An 18147-nucleotide genomic window follows, 5' to 3' on the forward strand; every position below is an offset into this window, starting at 1 on the left:
TAATCGATTTTGATGAAGTTTGAAAATAAAATCGATGTCATTGGGAAAATAAAAGAATATTGTGGATATTTCTCGGAACGGTTGTTTTGAAGCGAAAATGATTTTGAGCTGACAGTTTTTCAATAATCAAAATTTAAAAGCATTTATTCGTGGAAACTAAACATGTTTCCATCTATTTATATAACCTACTTCATATTTTTCTTTTAACAGTAAAAAGTAAAGGCAATATTTCAAGGGAAATGTCAAGTTTTCATTCATTCAACTCACGTGATCAGTTTTGTGTCATTATTCACTCTTTCTCCGTTAACTTTTAATACTGGCCAAAATCTAAGACTTTATTACCACCAAGTTACAAATGCATTAGTTACAAGACAGTCCTAGTCCGGCTAGTTTGGAGTAAGAAGTTCAATTGGAAGGAAAGGAAAAGCGATATATTTTTGTTCAAATTTGAGTCTTTCCAGTGAAATTGGTTTCGCACTCAATTCTCGAAGAATAAAATATTGATAAATAAATTTAATTATTTTACTTATTAAATTTATTTATTTATTATAATTGTATTAATAATAAATAACTATAACTGAGTTCCATTATTTCCCGTTCATTATAACTCCCACTTCGTTACTAGGGTCACATATCTCTGTGACTTCCCTAGTAACCGCATAGTTCAGGTATCGATTTCTGTTATTGTCAATAACGTAACGTTCAGACTTGCCAATACAGACACACCCAGCGATACCCGAACGAACCGTCCCTTGTCGATCCTGTTCCCAAGGATGAGTGTCTACAACGACCACTGCACCATCAGTAGACGAACTAGTTCTTCCGTTCTGTGAAGGCGCATGCGTGCTGCTTTCATCCGCTGACCAGTATCTACTGGTTTCCTTCGAATCAATTGACTGATTTTTTCCTTTTTTGGAAGAGCACTTTGCTCTAGATTTGCCTTCCGTCATTTCTTCAATTAAGTCGAGAATACTCTGGAACTGACCACTAGCGTCCAGTGCAATATTAGTGGCAGCTGTGCTGATGTTATTGCTACAAGTGACGTCACTTGTGGCGTCATGAGTGCCGTCTTTGCCAACAATCTCAAGGCTTATAGAGTCCGCAGTCAGTCCCTCATTCTCAAATATGCGGAGCTCTTCTGGCATGAAGTTGATTGGTTGGCTGGAGTGAGAACTGGGACCAAATAAGACTTGAGGAGAGTTTTCTTCCTGGTCAGCAGTCACTGGGAATCCTTCCGCTGACCAAAAACTGTAACTGCGGCTCAAGCTTGAATCTAAACGACAGAAAAAGCAAATGTCATCATCAAATCATAGACAGAAATTTTAATAATCCAGAATGACTTTCTTTACATTACCTTGAAAGCTGTGCGAACGAATATTCCGAGTGTCCCTCTTGCACATGCGCATTGGAGCTTTCACAGTATTGACGTAAGCATTTTTGAATGGCGGCCAGACCAAGCCGTAAAGTAATGGGTTACAAAGACTGCTGACCATAGGGAACTGCAGGGACAGTAGGCCATATATAGGTGGATAGGTAACGTTGAAGTAACCCAGAAATATGGCTACCTAGAAAAAAAGATGAGTACAGCTTAGACATGCGCAAAAGAGCGAAGAACAGATCAATTTCACTGGGGGAGGGGGATAAGAGGGGGGTTCAATGAATGAAGCCCGTTCATCTACCCTCTCCTCCCCTTTGAAATTGCAAGTTTTTAGTGATCCCAACAAAATGAAATAATTAACAAAGGTGTGGCGGCCATGTTGGTTGTTATGGCAAAAGAAAGCAATGAACAACCAACATGGCGGCTATAAAAAAACAAAGTAGCTGTTAGTATATTATATCTATATTTGTAAAGTACCAACTCACCATCCAAGGAAGATGTGAAGCACAGTAGAGACAAACCACTATCGATACCATCCTTGTCATCTTACGAGTGTACTCTTCTTGAACAAGATTTCTTGTCTTTTTAACCTTAATTTTTCCCGTAGCACTTGAATATTCAGCTCTAAAAAGAGAATTCCTGGAAGAACTTGTATAGATCACACTAACCACACACACCAACACGAAGAAGAGATGAATTGAAGCAAAACTGATCGCAAAGCTGCTGCTCGGAGTAAAAAGGCAATAAATATGGGGAGCGAAACGTGTCGGTTTGACATCCTCCGATGAGAGCATTTGCCAGGAAGATAAAAAGGCGGACAGCATCCAACAAGTTATGACGACTACAACCAACAATAAACCCTTCCACTTTCTTTCATAAAAGACTGGTTTAGTGAGTAAAAGGTTTCTGTCTATCGCGAGCATCACAATCGACAACATTGATGTCATTTGTAAGAAAACTGTCAACCAACTTTGAATTTTACAAAGAGAATAATGTTGCTGAAATCCTTGTGGTCTATCGGAGATGTAAATATAAAGAGAAATCAGAACCGGGCCAAGAAAATGGAGAATATCGGCCAAAGACAGCGAACAGATAAATGGATTTATGGAGTACTTTTTGAAAATAAACATTCCAATGCTTATTAAGACTAGTAAATTTTCCAACGCGATGATCAGCGACAGGAAGAAAAGAATAAAAACAGTTGTTATGTAGAAATCAGGTTGATCTGTTAAGCTTGAACTGTCTTTGCTGTTCGACGTGGTTGTCATGGCTGGTTTTCGAGTCTGCTAACGTGTTTAAATTTTGGATAAACCTAGAGGTCTCACTGTTGACGAGCTTGGTTGAAAAATGCCATTAAATCTTCTTTCGCTTTTATTATTTCCGAGGTCTGTATATAAATACATCAACTGCTGTTCCATCAGATAACTCGATTCATCAAACCAGAGATAGAAATATAGGTTACTTATGTTCCAAAAATATTTCTAGAATTATATTATGGACCAAAACTATTCACCCATTTCCTCGATAACCAGCTCACTCGAATTCCACAAATTGTTTTCTTCACCTTGGCGAGTTTTATTAAATGCGCTATTGAGGCAGAATGCCATCGCTTTACAAATTCGTTCAGTTTCTTAGTGTTAATTCACTTTTGTCCATTAGGCCTCGATTGGTAGCTGTATGTTATTGGTTACTTCAAAGTGTTTAGGGTTTTAGTGGGTTTCCAAGATTGGACCGTTTTTCAAAACATTATGTTTAACGACCTGAACACTGTTTAGGCTTAATTTTGCAATGAGCAAGCTATTAAACACTTAAAATCGACACGCAAAAACCCAGCATTTGAAGCAAATGGCAAAATCGTTAAATCGTTCGCCAAAACAAATTCATTTGTTTGTCGTTAGTACGCGAGCCAAGGATTTTGAACGACAGACTCGATAAAAGTTTAATAAGGCCCGCATCAATACTGCGAAATAAATGTGGTTGATTCATATATATTATATAATATATTGCATCAATGATATATCAAGAGAAGGACTAGTCAGGAGAATTTGAGACCATTCAAGCTACACGCAAAATTACAAAAAAAATTTTGATTTGAAAATTAAAATAAAGGAAAAAAAGAAGAGAAAAAATTGGAATAGCTCATTTTGCCATAACTATTAGGATAATTTGGGCTATTATATTTCGCTAAAAAGTATTATAATTGACAAGTTAGACCCGAAGCTCGAATGGAGTCTAGGAGTCAACTATCAACTCGTAGACCATGAGGGCGAAAGTTCTATAATTATTTTGTCTAAACCTACTAATAGGTCAATTAAAAAAATAAAAGAAATAAAATTAGTTTGAAAACGCGAGTTAGTCGCCATTGTGTTGGTTTTCAAAACCGGCTCTTTTCGCTACTAGTGGTCTAATCACTAATAGACTATAAGTAGTAGCCCAGCCAATCACAACACGCCATTTAAGATAGACCATTTGTGGTTTAGACTTAAATCTACAATCAAATCTTCCGTGTGTGGAATGGTCAAACCGATATAATATTGAGCTGGAACGAACGCTATTCGCCATATATTGTCACTATATATAGTGCATATATAGATAGCCTTGTCTCCACTTACTCTCCAGATAGACTTTCGTCGTCAACGTCTGTTGTATCTGTTGTATCTTCATCGCATTCCATGCTGAGACTTTTGCGCTTCTTGTTTGAAATGCTACAAAACAGAAATAGGACACTGAAGACATGAAACAAGGGAGGGCGAAAGAATGGAGGAAGCAGAAAAAAAAAACCTAGAGAAAGAAACCGAAAAAGAGAATATACTCAAACAAGAAAGGAAAGGAGGCAATGAAGGAAAAAAAGATGAAAGAGAAGAAAGGAAAGAAAAGAAAAAAGAAAGTAAGCTAAAAAGAGAATGAAAGAATGAATGCTAGAGAAAATAGAAAATGGACTTTGGGGTATACGAAACCAAATACCCACCCTGAGGTAGCGAATGACTGTGCTTCTCCCGTCAAACCTTCTAGCATGTCTTCTTGTGCAAACTTGGTGATGGACAAAGGAAGGCGGAATAGAACTGAGGTACCACGGAACTTGAGGGAGCCTACGGCTTCAAGGAAGTCAACTAGTGAGATGGCTTTTCGTCTTTGATCACCAAATAGTCTGATAAAAAAATAATAGTTAAGCTGATTATAATTATATTGATAATGATGATGACGATGAGGGTAAAGATGTTAATCATGATGATGGTGATGATGTTGCTGATGGTGATGGTGATTATAATGATGCTAATGTTGATATTGATGACATGATGATATTGTTGAAGATGTTGACAATGGTGATGATGATAGTGTTAATAATGGTGATGATGATGGTGCTGTTGATGATGACTTAAGTGTTGATTGATGATGATGATGATGATATCACCGTTTATCCCATCAATTTGCTAAAAAAAACTGCCATTTCTTCTACCAGTTTATAGTTTTAAAATTGAATGTAAGAGGTACCTTGCATTATCGGCAGCAGCTTTAACAAGCGACTCCTCGTCCAGTTGCTGTCCCCTTGCACGATAAATATCTTGTACCATTTCCCTAGAAATTAAACATGGCAGAAAACTATAGTTAATGTGGCTGACTACTTTTGTAAATAATAAACAGAAAATTGAAAATTGAAACTCTTTTAACCTGAAATTTAATGCCAATTTCAAAAATGCAAAGAAAAATGGGGTGTCCTGAGCTTGTTTTTGAGATAATCACTCCAGAATGACATGAGTGTGTACAATTTTGTCCTCCAAATTGAGCTGCTTTGACGTCACATGCAAGGGGTCGTCAATACAGAAGATAAAAAATAATGGTTTTATGCATGTCTTACTTGAATTCAGAGAAATCCAGTAGTCCATTATTTTCCTTGTTGTAGAATTTAAAGATGTAACGACATCTTAGCTCCCCAGAGAGACCCCCATGGGGGGTACTAGGTTCCATCGCCGCTAACCCATACTGAACATCGTGGTGTTGTAGAAACCCTTTGTCATCACAGTCAAACGTACTGAACAAAAAAAGTGATACAATATATTGAATAATTCCATAAAATATTAATACCTCCCCCATGGAAGGGATTGGTATTTGCAAGTGATGGGGAGGGTCTGAGGAGGGTATATTGTATAGTAGCATAAAATATTCATACCTCCCCCATGGAAGGGATTGGTATTTGCAGGTGATGGGGAGGGTCTGAGGAGGGTATATTGTGTAGTTCCATAAAATATCCATACCTCACCCATGGATGGGATTGGTGTTTGCAAGTGATGGGGAGGGTCTGAGGAAGGTATATTGTGTAGTTCCATAAAATATCCATACCTCCCCCATGGATGGGATTGGTATTTGCAGGTGATGGGGAGGGTCTGAGGAGGGTATATTGTGTAGTTCCATGAAATATCCATACCTCCCCCATGGATGGGATTGGTGTTTGCAAGTGATGGGGAGGGTCTGAGGAGGGTATATTGTGTAGTTCCATAAAATATCCATACCTCCCCCATGGATGAGATTGGTATTTGCAGGTGATGGGGAGGGTCTGAGGAGGGTATATTGTATAGTTCCATAAATATCCATACCTCCCCCATGAAAGGGGTTGGTATTTGCAGGTGATGGGGAGGGTCTGAGGAGGGTATATTGTATAGTTCCATAAATATCCATACCTCCCCCACGAAAGGGGTTGGTATTTGCAGGTGATGGGGAGGGTCTGAGGAGGGTATGTTGTGTAGTTGTAAAGCCTGTCTTATAAGAGCAATGCAGCTGTAACCCAATGCAAACGCAACCATAAGTGCAAGATTGAGCAAATTAAGGTATGCATGCAAACGTTATTGGTCTTGAGCTTGTGTTTGCATTTATGCAGCCACAAATGCAAACGCATGAAAAAGTTTCCATTCCTTGTGTTTGTGTTTGAATTTGCATTACCATAGTTTATACATCTTTTTCCTTGCACTCATATGCATTCATGGAGTGAATCTGCAGGCAATTCCCCTACCTGTCCCTCTTCCCAAAGGTGACTTAGCAGTAGGGCACACGTTTCACCTCAAGGATTTTGGTTTTGTTTTCCTGATTCAGTATCACATGTGAGTAGAGTTTCTTAGGTCATTCCCTCAATTCCAGGGTTTTTCTCTGGGTTCTCCAGTTTTTCTTCCTCTGCAAAACTTAACACTCTAAATTCCAATTTGATCTGTGAGTTAGCTGCTGTGCCCTGACTTTGATCAGCCCAGAGGTTGTTTCAGGGTATTGATAAAATTTGAAGGCTGTTTTTAAGAACTGTATGGAACATCCTGTTGGTGGTCGGATGTCTAAGAATAATCCCTCTTTAGTGGTAAGTATGGAAATCATTTGGATATTATAAATCTGGTTGTAATCTTTGAAAATGCAAATAGTAAAATGTTTTTACCGAAAATAGTCATCAATTTGGCTCTCCTCAAAGTCTGCTTTCAACTCTTTCATCATTTCGCAAAATCTTCTTTTATCTACAGTCTTGCTTTCATTACAAGAATACTTGAGAAACAGTTTGTTGATATAAGATTGCTCTGAAACAAAAAGAAAGATGAGATGTTCATAATCTAGGGAGTGGTATGTATAGTCAGTATGGTATAGTATAGCAATGTATATGTGGCACTTTAACAATGCCTCTCATTTTTTAGGCCCAACCCCAATTTTCCCCAAGTGAATGTTTAGGTCTCTTCGACTCACCCCTCACACTACTTGAAACTGAATTTCTCATGGGGTCAAACTAATTTAGTTACAAACAGATATTCATATTTACCTAGCTTTCCAAAATGTGCTGACAACACAAGTTTGTCGTAAGAAGACTTATCTGTAACATTATCATCTGATCTATTTGATCCATTTCTTGTTTTGATGTCTTGTTCTTCCTCCTCTTCTTTCTCATCATCATAATCATCATCATCATCATCTTCATTATCATTATCCTCATCATCATCATCATCGTCATTATTATCAGACTCACGTGCTATTGTGGGGTCTGGAGTCTCAGTTGTTTTCACACTAGTTCTGTGTAATGCTGGTTTTTTGGCAAGTTGAGAGTTAAATGTAACATATTTTGATGATGCAGTTGACAAGGAAAAAGTATCCTCAAGAAAGTTCAAAGGCATCAGCTGGAATTCTGTAGTAAATAAAAGCTAGTAATTACTAAACTATCACCTTTATTTCATTGTCAAATTGGGATTTAGAAGTCGATTTTTTGTTAGATGGAGGCAACCAGAATAAGTCTGTTGATTCCACATTTTTCAATTCAATTCAATTTCAATTCAATTTCAGTTTATTTACACTGTTTTTTTTTTTTCAATTTTATATAATAGAATTACAAGAATATATATAGTTGAATAATATTTAGAATTTTTAATATAATTAACAATATAATAGGTGTAAGTGTACGACGGCCAAAGGAGCTAAGCTTTCTAGTTGGCTGTCGTAATTTTCATTTAGGGTCAGAAAAAGAAAAAAGAAAAAGACTACAATTCAAAAGACTATAATATTAAATTCAACAGTATAAATTTTCCTCTATAGCAAAAAAGGAGATAAATTAAATAATTAAATATATATATATATATATTGTTATTGATTACTGAGTAAGAATTCCTTATACATCTGTTTGAAGGATGAATTAGGAAGACTTTTGATTGATTTGGGTATTGTTTCCCTGGTAAGATGTAAAAAATGTACCAATATGTCAGGTGGTGGAACATGGCTAGTTACCATGGTTACCATGCTGTCGGGGAGTATCGCATCCTTTGAGACAGCATCAAGGTACCAAATCCCACCCTCATCATTGCCAATCTCTAAAAGACTTATCGCAACCTGTCACTAACCAGAGTTTTAGTAGTGCAGGCAATCAGAATGCAGGATTTGTAATAGTTCACTAGTTTGCAATTGTTACATTCTAATTATAGTTGTTCTCTTACCTTGTGTAAATATCTGAGATGTCCATTCTATGGCTTCTCTTGATATCGTTTGTTGATCTGACTTATGATAATCAACTACCTCGTTAATACTAAACCACTTCAAATGATGACTGTCTTTACTGACAATTTCTTTATGTAAACTTGATATAACTTTGGATCCATCTGCATCAGACTCTTCCTTTTCACTCTTGTTGGAAATGCCTTCATCAAGATCTTTGTTGTCTTGGTTGCCATGGTGACATGTTATAAAGAATGTAAAGGTTAATTTTCTTGCATCATTGGTGTGCCGACTGCTTCTTATTCCAAGTATGCCTTGATTTTTGATGAAATGTGTCTGATGTAATAACAAAAAAAATTCATGAATAAAAATAAATGAAATGGATATTTTCCTTTTTGGAAAATAGCTGTGAACTAATGTAAATATACGCTACAGTGGCAGATTCAGGATTTTTTCTAGGGGAGTGCACCAGCCAGGATTTTCGTCTTAGGAGTGGATGCACCCTTTACAAACTAAAACACCAAAAATGCAGTAGATATCAGCTCTTCTACGGGGGAGGGTGTACTTCCCCTGCACCCCTCCTCTAAGATCCACTTATGTGTTACTTCCTCAAAGCATAGCTTGGTTCGTTCGGGTTGAGACAAAAGTCATGAAAGGATAATTGGTGGTAGACCACTGTCAATGAAATAGATTGTTAGAGTACAGTTCTCATCTACCTCTAATAATTTTGTTGATTGACAGTATAGTCTAGCTACTGCCCATTAACCTGTCCTGACTCTTGTTTTCGTCAGCATGTAGCAATAAGACATTAATAGTAACGTAATTCATGACATATTGCAAGTGCAAAGGTGATTGATGCAATAAGAGCTACATTGTATAGTAAAAAATATATATTTCCTTAGATTTCTAGTATGCAAAAGGAAGCATACAACCACAATTTGCTACAGTTTGTTCTTTTGAAGATGCATTTTCAAGCACTTATCCAAGTCAACTCTTTTCTGCACACTAATCGTGCAGCCAGCAAAATTAATATAAATATATCACATAATTATAAAGCTTTGTTAATTCTTAATGATCTGAGAGGAGATATAATGTTTTCTGGTTATAACAGCTGATAGTTTGATAACATCGATAAAAATCATTTTAGCAATTAGATAAATAAAAAGAAAGTAATTGTTCAGCGGCCAAAAACAAAACTTTTATTTGATCCGTCGCTTGGGCTTATCACAAACTATTCAAATTAAGCTTACCAAGCTTACAGTTTTTGAATTATACAAAGGTTAGCTAACCATTATTCCTTTCAAAGTGACAAATAATCACAATAGAGGATTAACCAATTCATAAGGGATAAATAAAGCTAACATTGATGGTAAAACATTGATAAAAATCGCATGATTTGGCGATCATTATCGCTTACTTGTGCGATATTTTCTTTACACCAACGTTCGACAACGTTCTCAAAACATTCATCCTGACAAATATCTACACTTGGTGACCCCCAGTCGTGACATCCAGGAGATTGCTGAAGGAGAATACTCTCGTCTGTCTCACATTTAATAACCAGCTTGATTTCGATAAAAGCGTAAGAGGAGAAGTTTTGATTTGAAGATGAAAGACAGGAAAAGCCTTCGGACGCCATGTTTATAAATATTCTGCAAGATTTACTCTCTGGGGTAGGGTAGGTAGAAAAAGAGTCAACTATTATAAAGGAAAAATAACTTTAAAAATATGAATATTTTAAAACGACTCCAAAAACTTTGAATATAAGGAAAACTATCATAAATAAATGATCAAATAATTACTGACCATTTTAATTTCCGTTTAGACAGGTAATTTGGCTTGGAATATCGCGTGTTGTAGTCCTCCTACCCCTCCCATCGAACAAATTTTGACAAGTGCCTTTGACATGACCATGCTTGAACGTAAAAAAGAGAAAATCTTCACTGTAATAAAGACTTTCATCTTGAACAACATAAGTATTTTAAGTATTTCAGCTCATTTAATTCAATAGCCTTTGAGCGCTCAGGGATATGCATTTTGAATTTCTAAATGTTTAAAAAAAATTCTTTTAATGTGACGTCATTGAAGAAATATTTTTACTGACCCAATATGTGGTTTTAAATTAAAAGGTTTAGCTGTTCGAAAGTCTTATGTATGCAGTTGACGATAAAATGATGTTGTGCATTCATTCATTCATTCATTCATTTATTCATTCATTTGTTATTCATACATACATGTATCAATCAATTGGGCTTCCTGTGTAAAGGTGAAAAGGTTAACGCGTTGTTCGCGCGGGAAGTTCAGAATCAAGATGGCGGCAGATCTGAGCAGATCTCAGCCCGAAAAACGCAAAAGATATCACTTTCTTCTCTCTTCCTTCACCCAAGAAGAAAGAGAAGAACTAAATAATGCAATACAAACCTTAGGAGGCATTTATACGGAAACACCAGTAAGTTTTAGCAAGATTTTTGATTGTTTTCTCGCATGACGTTTTGTTGTCTGCAAACTTCACACCTCAGAACCAAACTCAATGTCATCTTTTTAAAGATCTTCTCTGTTAACTTACTTTTATTTATTGAGGAATCATTCGATTCGCAAGCGATTTCTTCGTTTTTAATCCAAGTTTAAGCAATTTGACTTGAATTTTCGCGCGTCTCCGAAGTCAACTGAAATCAAGTTGCCGCCGGGTGCTGTCAAAACACGTTTCTAACGTAAACGTTAACTTGTAGCTGGCTATATAAGCTAAGTTTTTGTGTTTTCTCGCAGCATTTTTTCTCAAGTTCAAGCCACATTGTTTGTAAAAAGCCTAATCGTGGTGAAAAGTTTCTTTGTGGATGTGCTACAGGTAGGAAAGACTTGAAATGATGATGACAACGATGACAATGAACATGATGATAATAATAAAAATTAAAAAAAAAATAATTTAATAAAAATAAACTATATTATTGGCCTATATTATATCATTCAAGTAACATTTTTTTTTACATAATATTTTAGGCAAATGGATTCTCAATAAGGATTATATCATGGATAGTGCAAAGGCTCAAAGATGGCTTGATGAGGATGCATATGAATGGAATAAAGACAGTAACATTACTGGCATACCACTTGATCATGTGTCTGCTCCCATGCGCTGGAGAAAAGCATACAATGTGACTCAGCGAGGACCGTTCCATGGGTGGAGAACATTGGTTGTGATCAAAGATGCGAAAAGGAAGATTGCATATAAAAGGTATCTAATTTTTGTTATATTTTATCTGAATAGGCCACTACATTGTTGGGGTGAAGTTTTCCTCCAGATAATTGAGATGTAGTTTGTGATCAGTCAAGAAATTGAACCTTTGACCCCAGGCATAAACTACATAGCAGTGCAAGATGCGCCATAGCAGTGCAAGATGCGCCATAGCAGTGCAAGATGCGCCATAGCAGTGCAAGATGTGCCATAGCAGTGCAAGATGCACCATAGCAATGCCATACCACTTATAATAACATCAAATATTTTTTCAATGTAATTGTTATTTTCTTGTAGGCTTCTAGATGCAGGACAAGCAACCGTGTTAAATGCTAGGCCACCATTCCAAGCTAATCTGGTTGAAAAAGTTACTCATGTATTTGCTGAAAAAGCCATGGAGAAGGTTGTGCAGTGCTTTCTTGATGCAGGAATCCCTTGTCTTTCTCCTGATTACATCCCAGAATACATACTACAGGTAAAGGCTAAGGCTCATAATTTACCTATTACACATGTTTTTACTACAGGTAGAGACGATTGTATATTAGTCCAATGGGACTAAAACCACAATGGCAGCTTCACACATGTACTAAATTCAATTTTTACTAATTTCAGGGCTTAAAATAATGGCCAATAAGTATTAAAATAGTATATATATTTAGCATATATAATAGTATAATGAATTAGTTTTAGCTTGGTCATACCTTTATTTCCCTTCGTTTCCCTGGCAAGGCAAAGATTTGACCAGAAAAGTTCCAATTCTGGATGAACATTGTATGATGTCAAGCCCACTTTTGAATTTTCAAAATATATTTTTTCTTTTTCAATTTAGGATCCCATTCCATCAATGGATGACTTTTCCATTCTCAATTACTCCAACCCAAAAGCCAATTCCAAAGACTGTCAACAGAGAACCAACCAACCGATACATCACCCCAGTATACCCCCCTGGGGAATGTGGAGCACCCAAGACAAAGTCAAGAATCAGTGACATCAAGATGAGAAACCAGGGGCAGAAGAGACAAGCCGAGGCAATCTTGATTGAAGACCACCCCTCCCCACCCAAGAAACTCAAACAGGTAATTTTTCCAAGAGTTATTTTTCTTTTGAAAACTGTTGTTTTGAACCTCCTGGGGATCAGGGGAAAGATCTGATATCAAGGGTAAAATTATAGTGACTGAAGTTCATGGGACCTACAGCTATACCAGCCTTAAGGTTGAGATAATGTAAAGTTTGAGAAATCTGGGCATTGAAATAATAGGACATCACTGTATTTGACTCATGTGGTGTCAATTAATTAGATCAGTATAACATATATTAATCTCTTCTGTCTCTACTTCTGACTACCTCAGTGAGAATTAGATACGTCCTCAATAGCATGCTTATTATGAACCATACCCATGATAGCACTGTATACAACCCAAATAAGTTTAGGATACTGACCTTTTACACCCTTTATCTTAAAGAATTTTCAATGTATGCATCTCATTTAAATATTTTATAGATAAAGAATCATGAGGAAATTTTCCCCAATTGGCTTGAATGGCACAGCACTAGTCCTTGGGTGCTAAACATGGACTTGACTACTTGTGAAAGACCTTCAAATCAAGCACATCTTAAGGTCAGTAGAGTATGATATCCATGGTTTGATAAAAATGCAAATTTTGTTCCATTTCTCTCCCATTCTCTATTTCATTCCCATCTCATTTTCTTTTTTTTTCAGTCTAAAAAGTCAGTCTCCACCTTCCCAACGTATGTTGTCAATGCTATTGATAGTTACTTAGAAGAAGAGGGACATGAATCAATAGTCCTATCGACAATCACTTCATTTCTGTCCAGTACCAGACACCCAGCACCTAGCCTCGTATACACCATTATTAATAGATTCTTACTGGTAGGTATTATTTATACTTTATTATTTATACTTTATTATTTATACTTTATTATTTATACTTCATAGTATATGACAAGTACGTCATTCCTGTCCAGTACTATAAACCCTACATCTAGCCTAGTATACACCATTATTAATAGCTTCTTACTGGTAGGTATTCATACACATAGTATAGGCCCATGCCAAATATGTGTTCTCAGCTAATTTTTCACCACACAGAGAGCCCAGCTGTGCTATGAAGTAAAACTGATTTTTTCCCCTTTAACAGAAGGCATCAACACCACAATTAGCTAGTCAGGCATACATGGTGCTACAGCATCTGGTTTCTCTCCACCCTCCCCCTGTTAGGAGCTATTTGTATCAACAGGCAATGCAGTCCCCAATAAGTTCAAGTAAAGGAATAGTCAAGGCCAAATCAAGTGCATGGGAATTCCTATCTGACACATTTAGGTTAGAAAGACATTTGTATTATTTTACATGTTTTCTCAGTTTTTCTTTAATTGTGAAATATACCCTTTGTAAACCCAGAAGAGACAAAACTAGCTAAAAAATTAGTTTGAGCTGCATCGGTGTTTCTAATGAAACAGTAATGATCAAAGGGTAAATTTTACACCATGAAAAGATGAAAAAATGAAGAAACTTACTGACATTTCAGATGCTAGTCCTTTGTCAGATTGAAATATCCTTCCAACAACTTACAGTAGAAATTCCTTTTTTTACCATGTGGAAAAAGGAGGTATAGACATTTTCTGCACCTACACAATATACAGTTCTTTGTCACCACTTCCCAAGCCCTTTGAAATTGCCTTCTCTCCTTTCATTAAGGCAATATGCTTCACATGATTAAAAAAAAAATCAAGATTACTTTCTATCTCTTTTTCAGCTTGGCATTAGAAGTGAAAAATGGTAATTACATCAAGGATGCTAGTACTTCAAGGTAATTATTGCCGAAAAAATGAGATTGTAAAAAAATTTAGGCACCCTATGTTACTGCAAAACCATCTATATACCTAATATTATAAGTTGGATTATTGTTTTATGATTAAATACAGCAAAAATTATAGTGTGTGTGTGGGGGGGGGGAGGTACAAGACGCAGGCATGGTCAGGGGGTGAGTTATGAGACACAAGTATGGTCAATAGTTAGGGAGGGAACAAAGAGATCGTTGTAATCTATTATCGTCCCTAATCATTAGATATTCTGTTCCCTCAGGCAAACAAGAGACAACAGTTTACTCCTTATCAAATTCCTCTGTGGTGTTTTAGAAAAAGACTTTCAAGCTGTAAAAGAAAAGAAGGAATATTCAGGAGGTTTGTACACGCATAAAGAGTCACTAATATGGAACATTATATGGCCAGATGGCCAAGGTGCCTCTGTTAATTGTGCAGTTCGACAGCTTTTGAAACTATTATGGATAAGTGCTAAACAATCAGAAGAAGACAACGTCAAGATCCAAGTCCTCTTGGCCCTCCAGGGTCTGGTTGCCATGGTAGCAGCATGCTTTGAATACATGGACCAATCAACATTGGGTACTAATACCTCTGGTGCTAAAGTTGGATCAAGAATGGTATCCCTAGCAACAGAGTTGGTTTTAACATGTGGCAGGTCACATGATCAGGAGGGTGGTCTTAGGATGTTGCTGGAGAGTTGCCATCCTGCTTGGCTCAAGATGAAGGTGCTTGATATCATGCTGCATTCATATGATGATTGTCTAGTGCCCCAAGAAAGTAAACATCTCTTGGCTAAAGGACTGTGCATGGAGAAAATTGTAAGTATAAAATATAAATTCTTATGTGCTAGTGAAATGTAGTATAAATTATTCCAAGATTGCTTATAAATGAATAAATAAATCCGATCTCTTGATGTATTAATATTAACAGTGTTGAATTCGTTTTTCAGGTTTGCTGTTACTTCTTCCTACTTCCAGTATCAAGCACGTCAAGCCCAGCAATGAATGTGGAGAATACAACCCCTGAGTCAGACATCCCCATAACCAACAAAGATGCTTCAAGACATACTGCACTGAAGTTGATTACGTAAGCATTATACGTGTCATTTTGTTATCTTCATACATGGCATGTATTGCTGCAGTTATTTCAGCATGCTTTCATAGCATGCACAAGGAGTTTTGGTCCATACGAAAGTGGAAATGAAGAAATAAATTGTAATATGTGTTGTGTTTCTATGTATGACGTATGTATTTATATGTCATTTTGTTAGAAAAGAAAAGTAAGTTATAATGAAGAAGCTGATAATATAGTTATATGATAATATAGATCATGTATTGTCTCTTGACAGGGATGCCAATACCTACCACAGTATATCCAATGACTTACACAAAGAACCGGCAATGAAACTTAAGAAATTGATGGTCAATAAAAGAAATGCCCGCGGTAGGTTTGCTCAGTTTGCTGTGGTCTAACATAATCTAAAATAATGTCAATCTATTTATGAAATTGACCTTCATATAGAAAGGAAAAGCAATAAAAATGTGACGTTAGATAATAATAATAATAATAATAATAACCTTTATTTATGTGTCATAAGTATCTAGCTTACATTAAAGTATGCTAATTGGGGACACCTATCTAAAGATAAACAAATATACATACATACAGGTGAAACCCCATTGCATAAAGCAGCAATCAAGAACGAACCACCAAAGATCCGAGAATTGATTGAAGCTGGTGCTGATGTCAATCTAACTGACCATGCTGGCTGGACTCCTTTACATGAAGCTTGTAATCATGGCAATGAGGCATGTGTTGAAGAGATACTTAAAGTACGACCACTTGTCTATAAGACAACTAGGAATGAAGGTAACTTAATGATGTGTCTCACCGTGATTGATCTATCTTTTGGACTCATATATCTTGTTCATTCTTTTTTTCATTTCATTCAGCTTATTCAATGATTATTTTTATATCATGACACCCATAGTTAGTCATTTGATGAGTCCATATTTCATCCATCCGTCCATTCCTTCATCCATCCATCCAATCCTTCATTTATTCATTCCTTCATTCCTTCCTTCCTTCGTTCATTCATTTTTTCATTCATACTCCAGGCATGCCAGGTCTGTACATCCTTGCATCTCCATGCTGTGGAACAACTCCTCTACATGATGCAGTGAACAATAACCACATGAATGTGGCAAAGCTTTTACTGGAAGCAGGAGGTAAGGAATCCCAGGACATATCAATAGATACTTTAAAAAACTTTACGTGCTATATGAACTTCCAATACATGTTTATGGGTAGAGTTTCATTTGAGGGATTAAAGATTCTCCCTGTTTTCCAGTTTTTCTCTCTCTGCAAAACCAAACCCCAATATCTGTGAGTTAGCCATGCCCGGACTTTGATCAGCCCAGAGGTTGTTTCAGGGTTTGATCTGTGAGTTAGCCATGCCCTGACTTAGATCAGCCCAGAGATTTTGTAGGTACAGAAGACAAAAACACACAACATCTACAATTTTCTTTCACTGTCTAACCTGTAGTGCATTTGTATATTGAATGTTTTCATTTTTTTTTTCATTTGTTAAATAGGATTACCATTACTACAAGCCACAAATAAAGATGGTCTTACACCACTAGATGTATCTGTCAGTGAAGCCATGACTACATATCTAAAGACTACTGAAAGAAATCTTCTAAACAAAACCAACCAACTTCATCAAACCAATAAAGATGGAGAACAAGCAAGCATTTTAAGGGTGCCTTCTGATAAGGAGTACTTCAAGGTGTTAGGAAAGAAAGGCTGCAAACTTGCACACATATCTGAAAACTGCCATGTCTACCTGTTGTTGCTGTCTCAGTTAGTTCAAAGCTATGCAAGGCTATATAATCTTGGTTATATACATAGAACTGGTGTGAATAATGATGGTATAAGTGAGAAGGGGCTACAGGAATCAATGGATGGCTCCATAATGTGCACCTTTTCTTCGCATGTGGAGAAACTCAAGTGTCATCTTAACAAAGTGACATCTGGTTGTCAGCTTAGCACTTTATGTCAATCTAGGATAGAAGCTATGAAATTTATATAAAAATGACTTGACTGGAAAAAATGAAGTTGTTTCTCTAATATTTGCAATGACCAAAGAATATTACTAAGGAAGCAAAAAATGAGACAAAATATTTTGTGGTAAAAGGATGGAAAATTAATCCAATTTAATCAAGCTCAAAAAATTTTTATAGTAACAATGAAATTATTATCAGATGACTTACTTTAATATATTTAAAGCTATCAAAAAATAAAAACTGAAAATAAGCTAGAATTGAAAGAATTGAATGTTACAGTTTTATGGCAGAAGATAATCTCTGCAATAACAAAATCATGTTTTGTTATAAAGCTATAGGCCCCTTGATTTGATTTCCTAGAGGAATTGTTCTGGGAGACAGAACATATGCAAAAAAAATATTGTTTTTGACCGCCAGAGCAATAATTTCTCTCCAGAATCATCGCAAGGGGTCTATTTGCTGTGTAATTTATCTCGGCGATAAAAATTATACAATGTTGCAGTACATAAAAAAGAATATTAAAAGCATTTTATTAATGTTAGTTGTTTTGTCTAACTTGAAAATATCCATTTTCTCTGCCCACAATCCAACCCGATTCTACAGAGGTACCCATTCTATCCCCTGCCGCAACAAGTATCCATCCTTTCACTTCTCCAACAAGTGGTCAGAAGTGATAGTAATCTTATTCC

The 18147-nt window shown here is 36.3% G+C and overlaps 3 protein-coding genes across 5 annotated transcripts in view; 1 reads left to right on the top strand and 2 right to left on the bottom strand.

Annotated features, from left to right (window-relative positions):
• Positions 1-9960, bottom strand: part of LOC116303319 (uncharacterized) — a 28427-nt gene extending 18467 nt beyond the window's left edge. For all 3 annotated transcript variants that reach the window (XM_031712845.2, XM_031712844.2, XM_031712842.2), the window contains exons 1-8: positions 9738-9960; positions 8323-8656; positions 7164-7523; positions 6792-6927; positions 5235-5408; positions 4871-4954; positions 4347-4526; positions 3991-4083 (exon numbers count right to left, since the gene is read on the bottom strand). In XM_031712845.2, the coding sequence (XP_031568705.2) occupies positions 3991-4083; positions 4347-4526; positions 4871-4954; positions 5235-5408; positions 6792-6927; positions 7164-7523; positions 8323-8656; positions 9738-9959 (1583 nt within the window). In that variant the 5' untranslated portion in view covers position 9960. The remainder of the gene's footprint in view (positions 1-3990; positions 4084-4346; positions 4527-4870; positions 4955-5234; positions 5409-6791; positions 6928-7163; positions 7524-8322; positions 8657-9737) is intronic.
• Positions 199-3382, bottom strand: LOC116303323 (octopamine receptor beta-2R-like). Its single transcript, XM_031712848.2, has 3 exons — positions 1864-3382; positions 1355-1565; positions 199-1273 (listed from the first exon to the last, which is right to left on the bottom strand). Exons 1-3 carry the CDS (start codon positions 2644-2646, stop codon positions 588-590), a joined length of 1680 nt encoding a protein of 559 aa, XP_031568708.2. The 5' UTR covers positions 2647-3382; the 3' UTR covers positions 199-587.
• A 658-nt stretch (positions 9961-10618) lies between the features above and the next one.
• Positions 10619-17994, top strand: LOC116303329 (SMC5-SMC6 complex localization factor protein 1). The gene is given in 16 exon segments (XM_031712856.2): positions 10619-10769; positions 11087-11165; positions 11318-11552; positions 11850-12027; positions 12382-12532; positions 12534-12628; positions 13054-13170; positions 13273-13443; positions 13712-13893; positions 14327-14380; positions 14656-15211; positions 15343-15479; positions 15742-15836; positions 16062-16262; positions 16511-16621; positions 16988-17994. Coding segments are annotated over 16 exon segments (2997 nt in total). The 5' UTR covers positions 10619-10631; the 3' UTR covers positions 17485-17994.
• The last annotated feature ends 153 nt before the right edge of the window (positions 17995-18147 follow it).

The sequence above is a fragment of the Actinia tenebrosa genome, unplaced genomic scaffold (genome assembly GCF_029948245.1).
Source record: "Actinia tenebrosa isolate PJP-AT-01 unplaced genomic scaffold, QUT_ActTen_1.0 PGA_scaffold1__47_contigs__length_23844297, whole genome shotgun sequence".
Classification (NCBI taxonomy): domain Eukaryota; kingdom Metazoa; phylum Cnidaria; class Anthozoa; order Actiniaria; family Actiniidae; genus Actinia; species Actinia tenebrosa.

Excerpts from the sequence above, each read along its gene's own strand:
- LOC116303323 (XM_031712848.2), bottom strand. The coding sequence starts at position 2,646 with ATGACAACCACGTCGAACAGCAAAGACAGTTCAAGCTTAACAGATCAA. Across the intron at positions 1,566-1,863 it reads CTTCACATCTTCCTTGGATG|GTAGCCATATTTCTGGGTTA; the intron begins GTGAGTTGGTAC and ends CTTTTTTTCTAG. Across the intron at positions 1,274-1,354 it reads TCGTTCGCACAGCTTTCAAG|ATTCAAGCTTGAGCCGCAGT; the intron begins GTAATGTAAAGA and ends TCTGTCGTTTAG.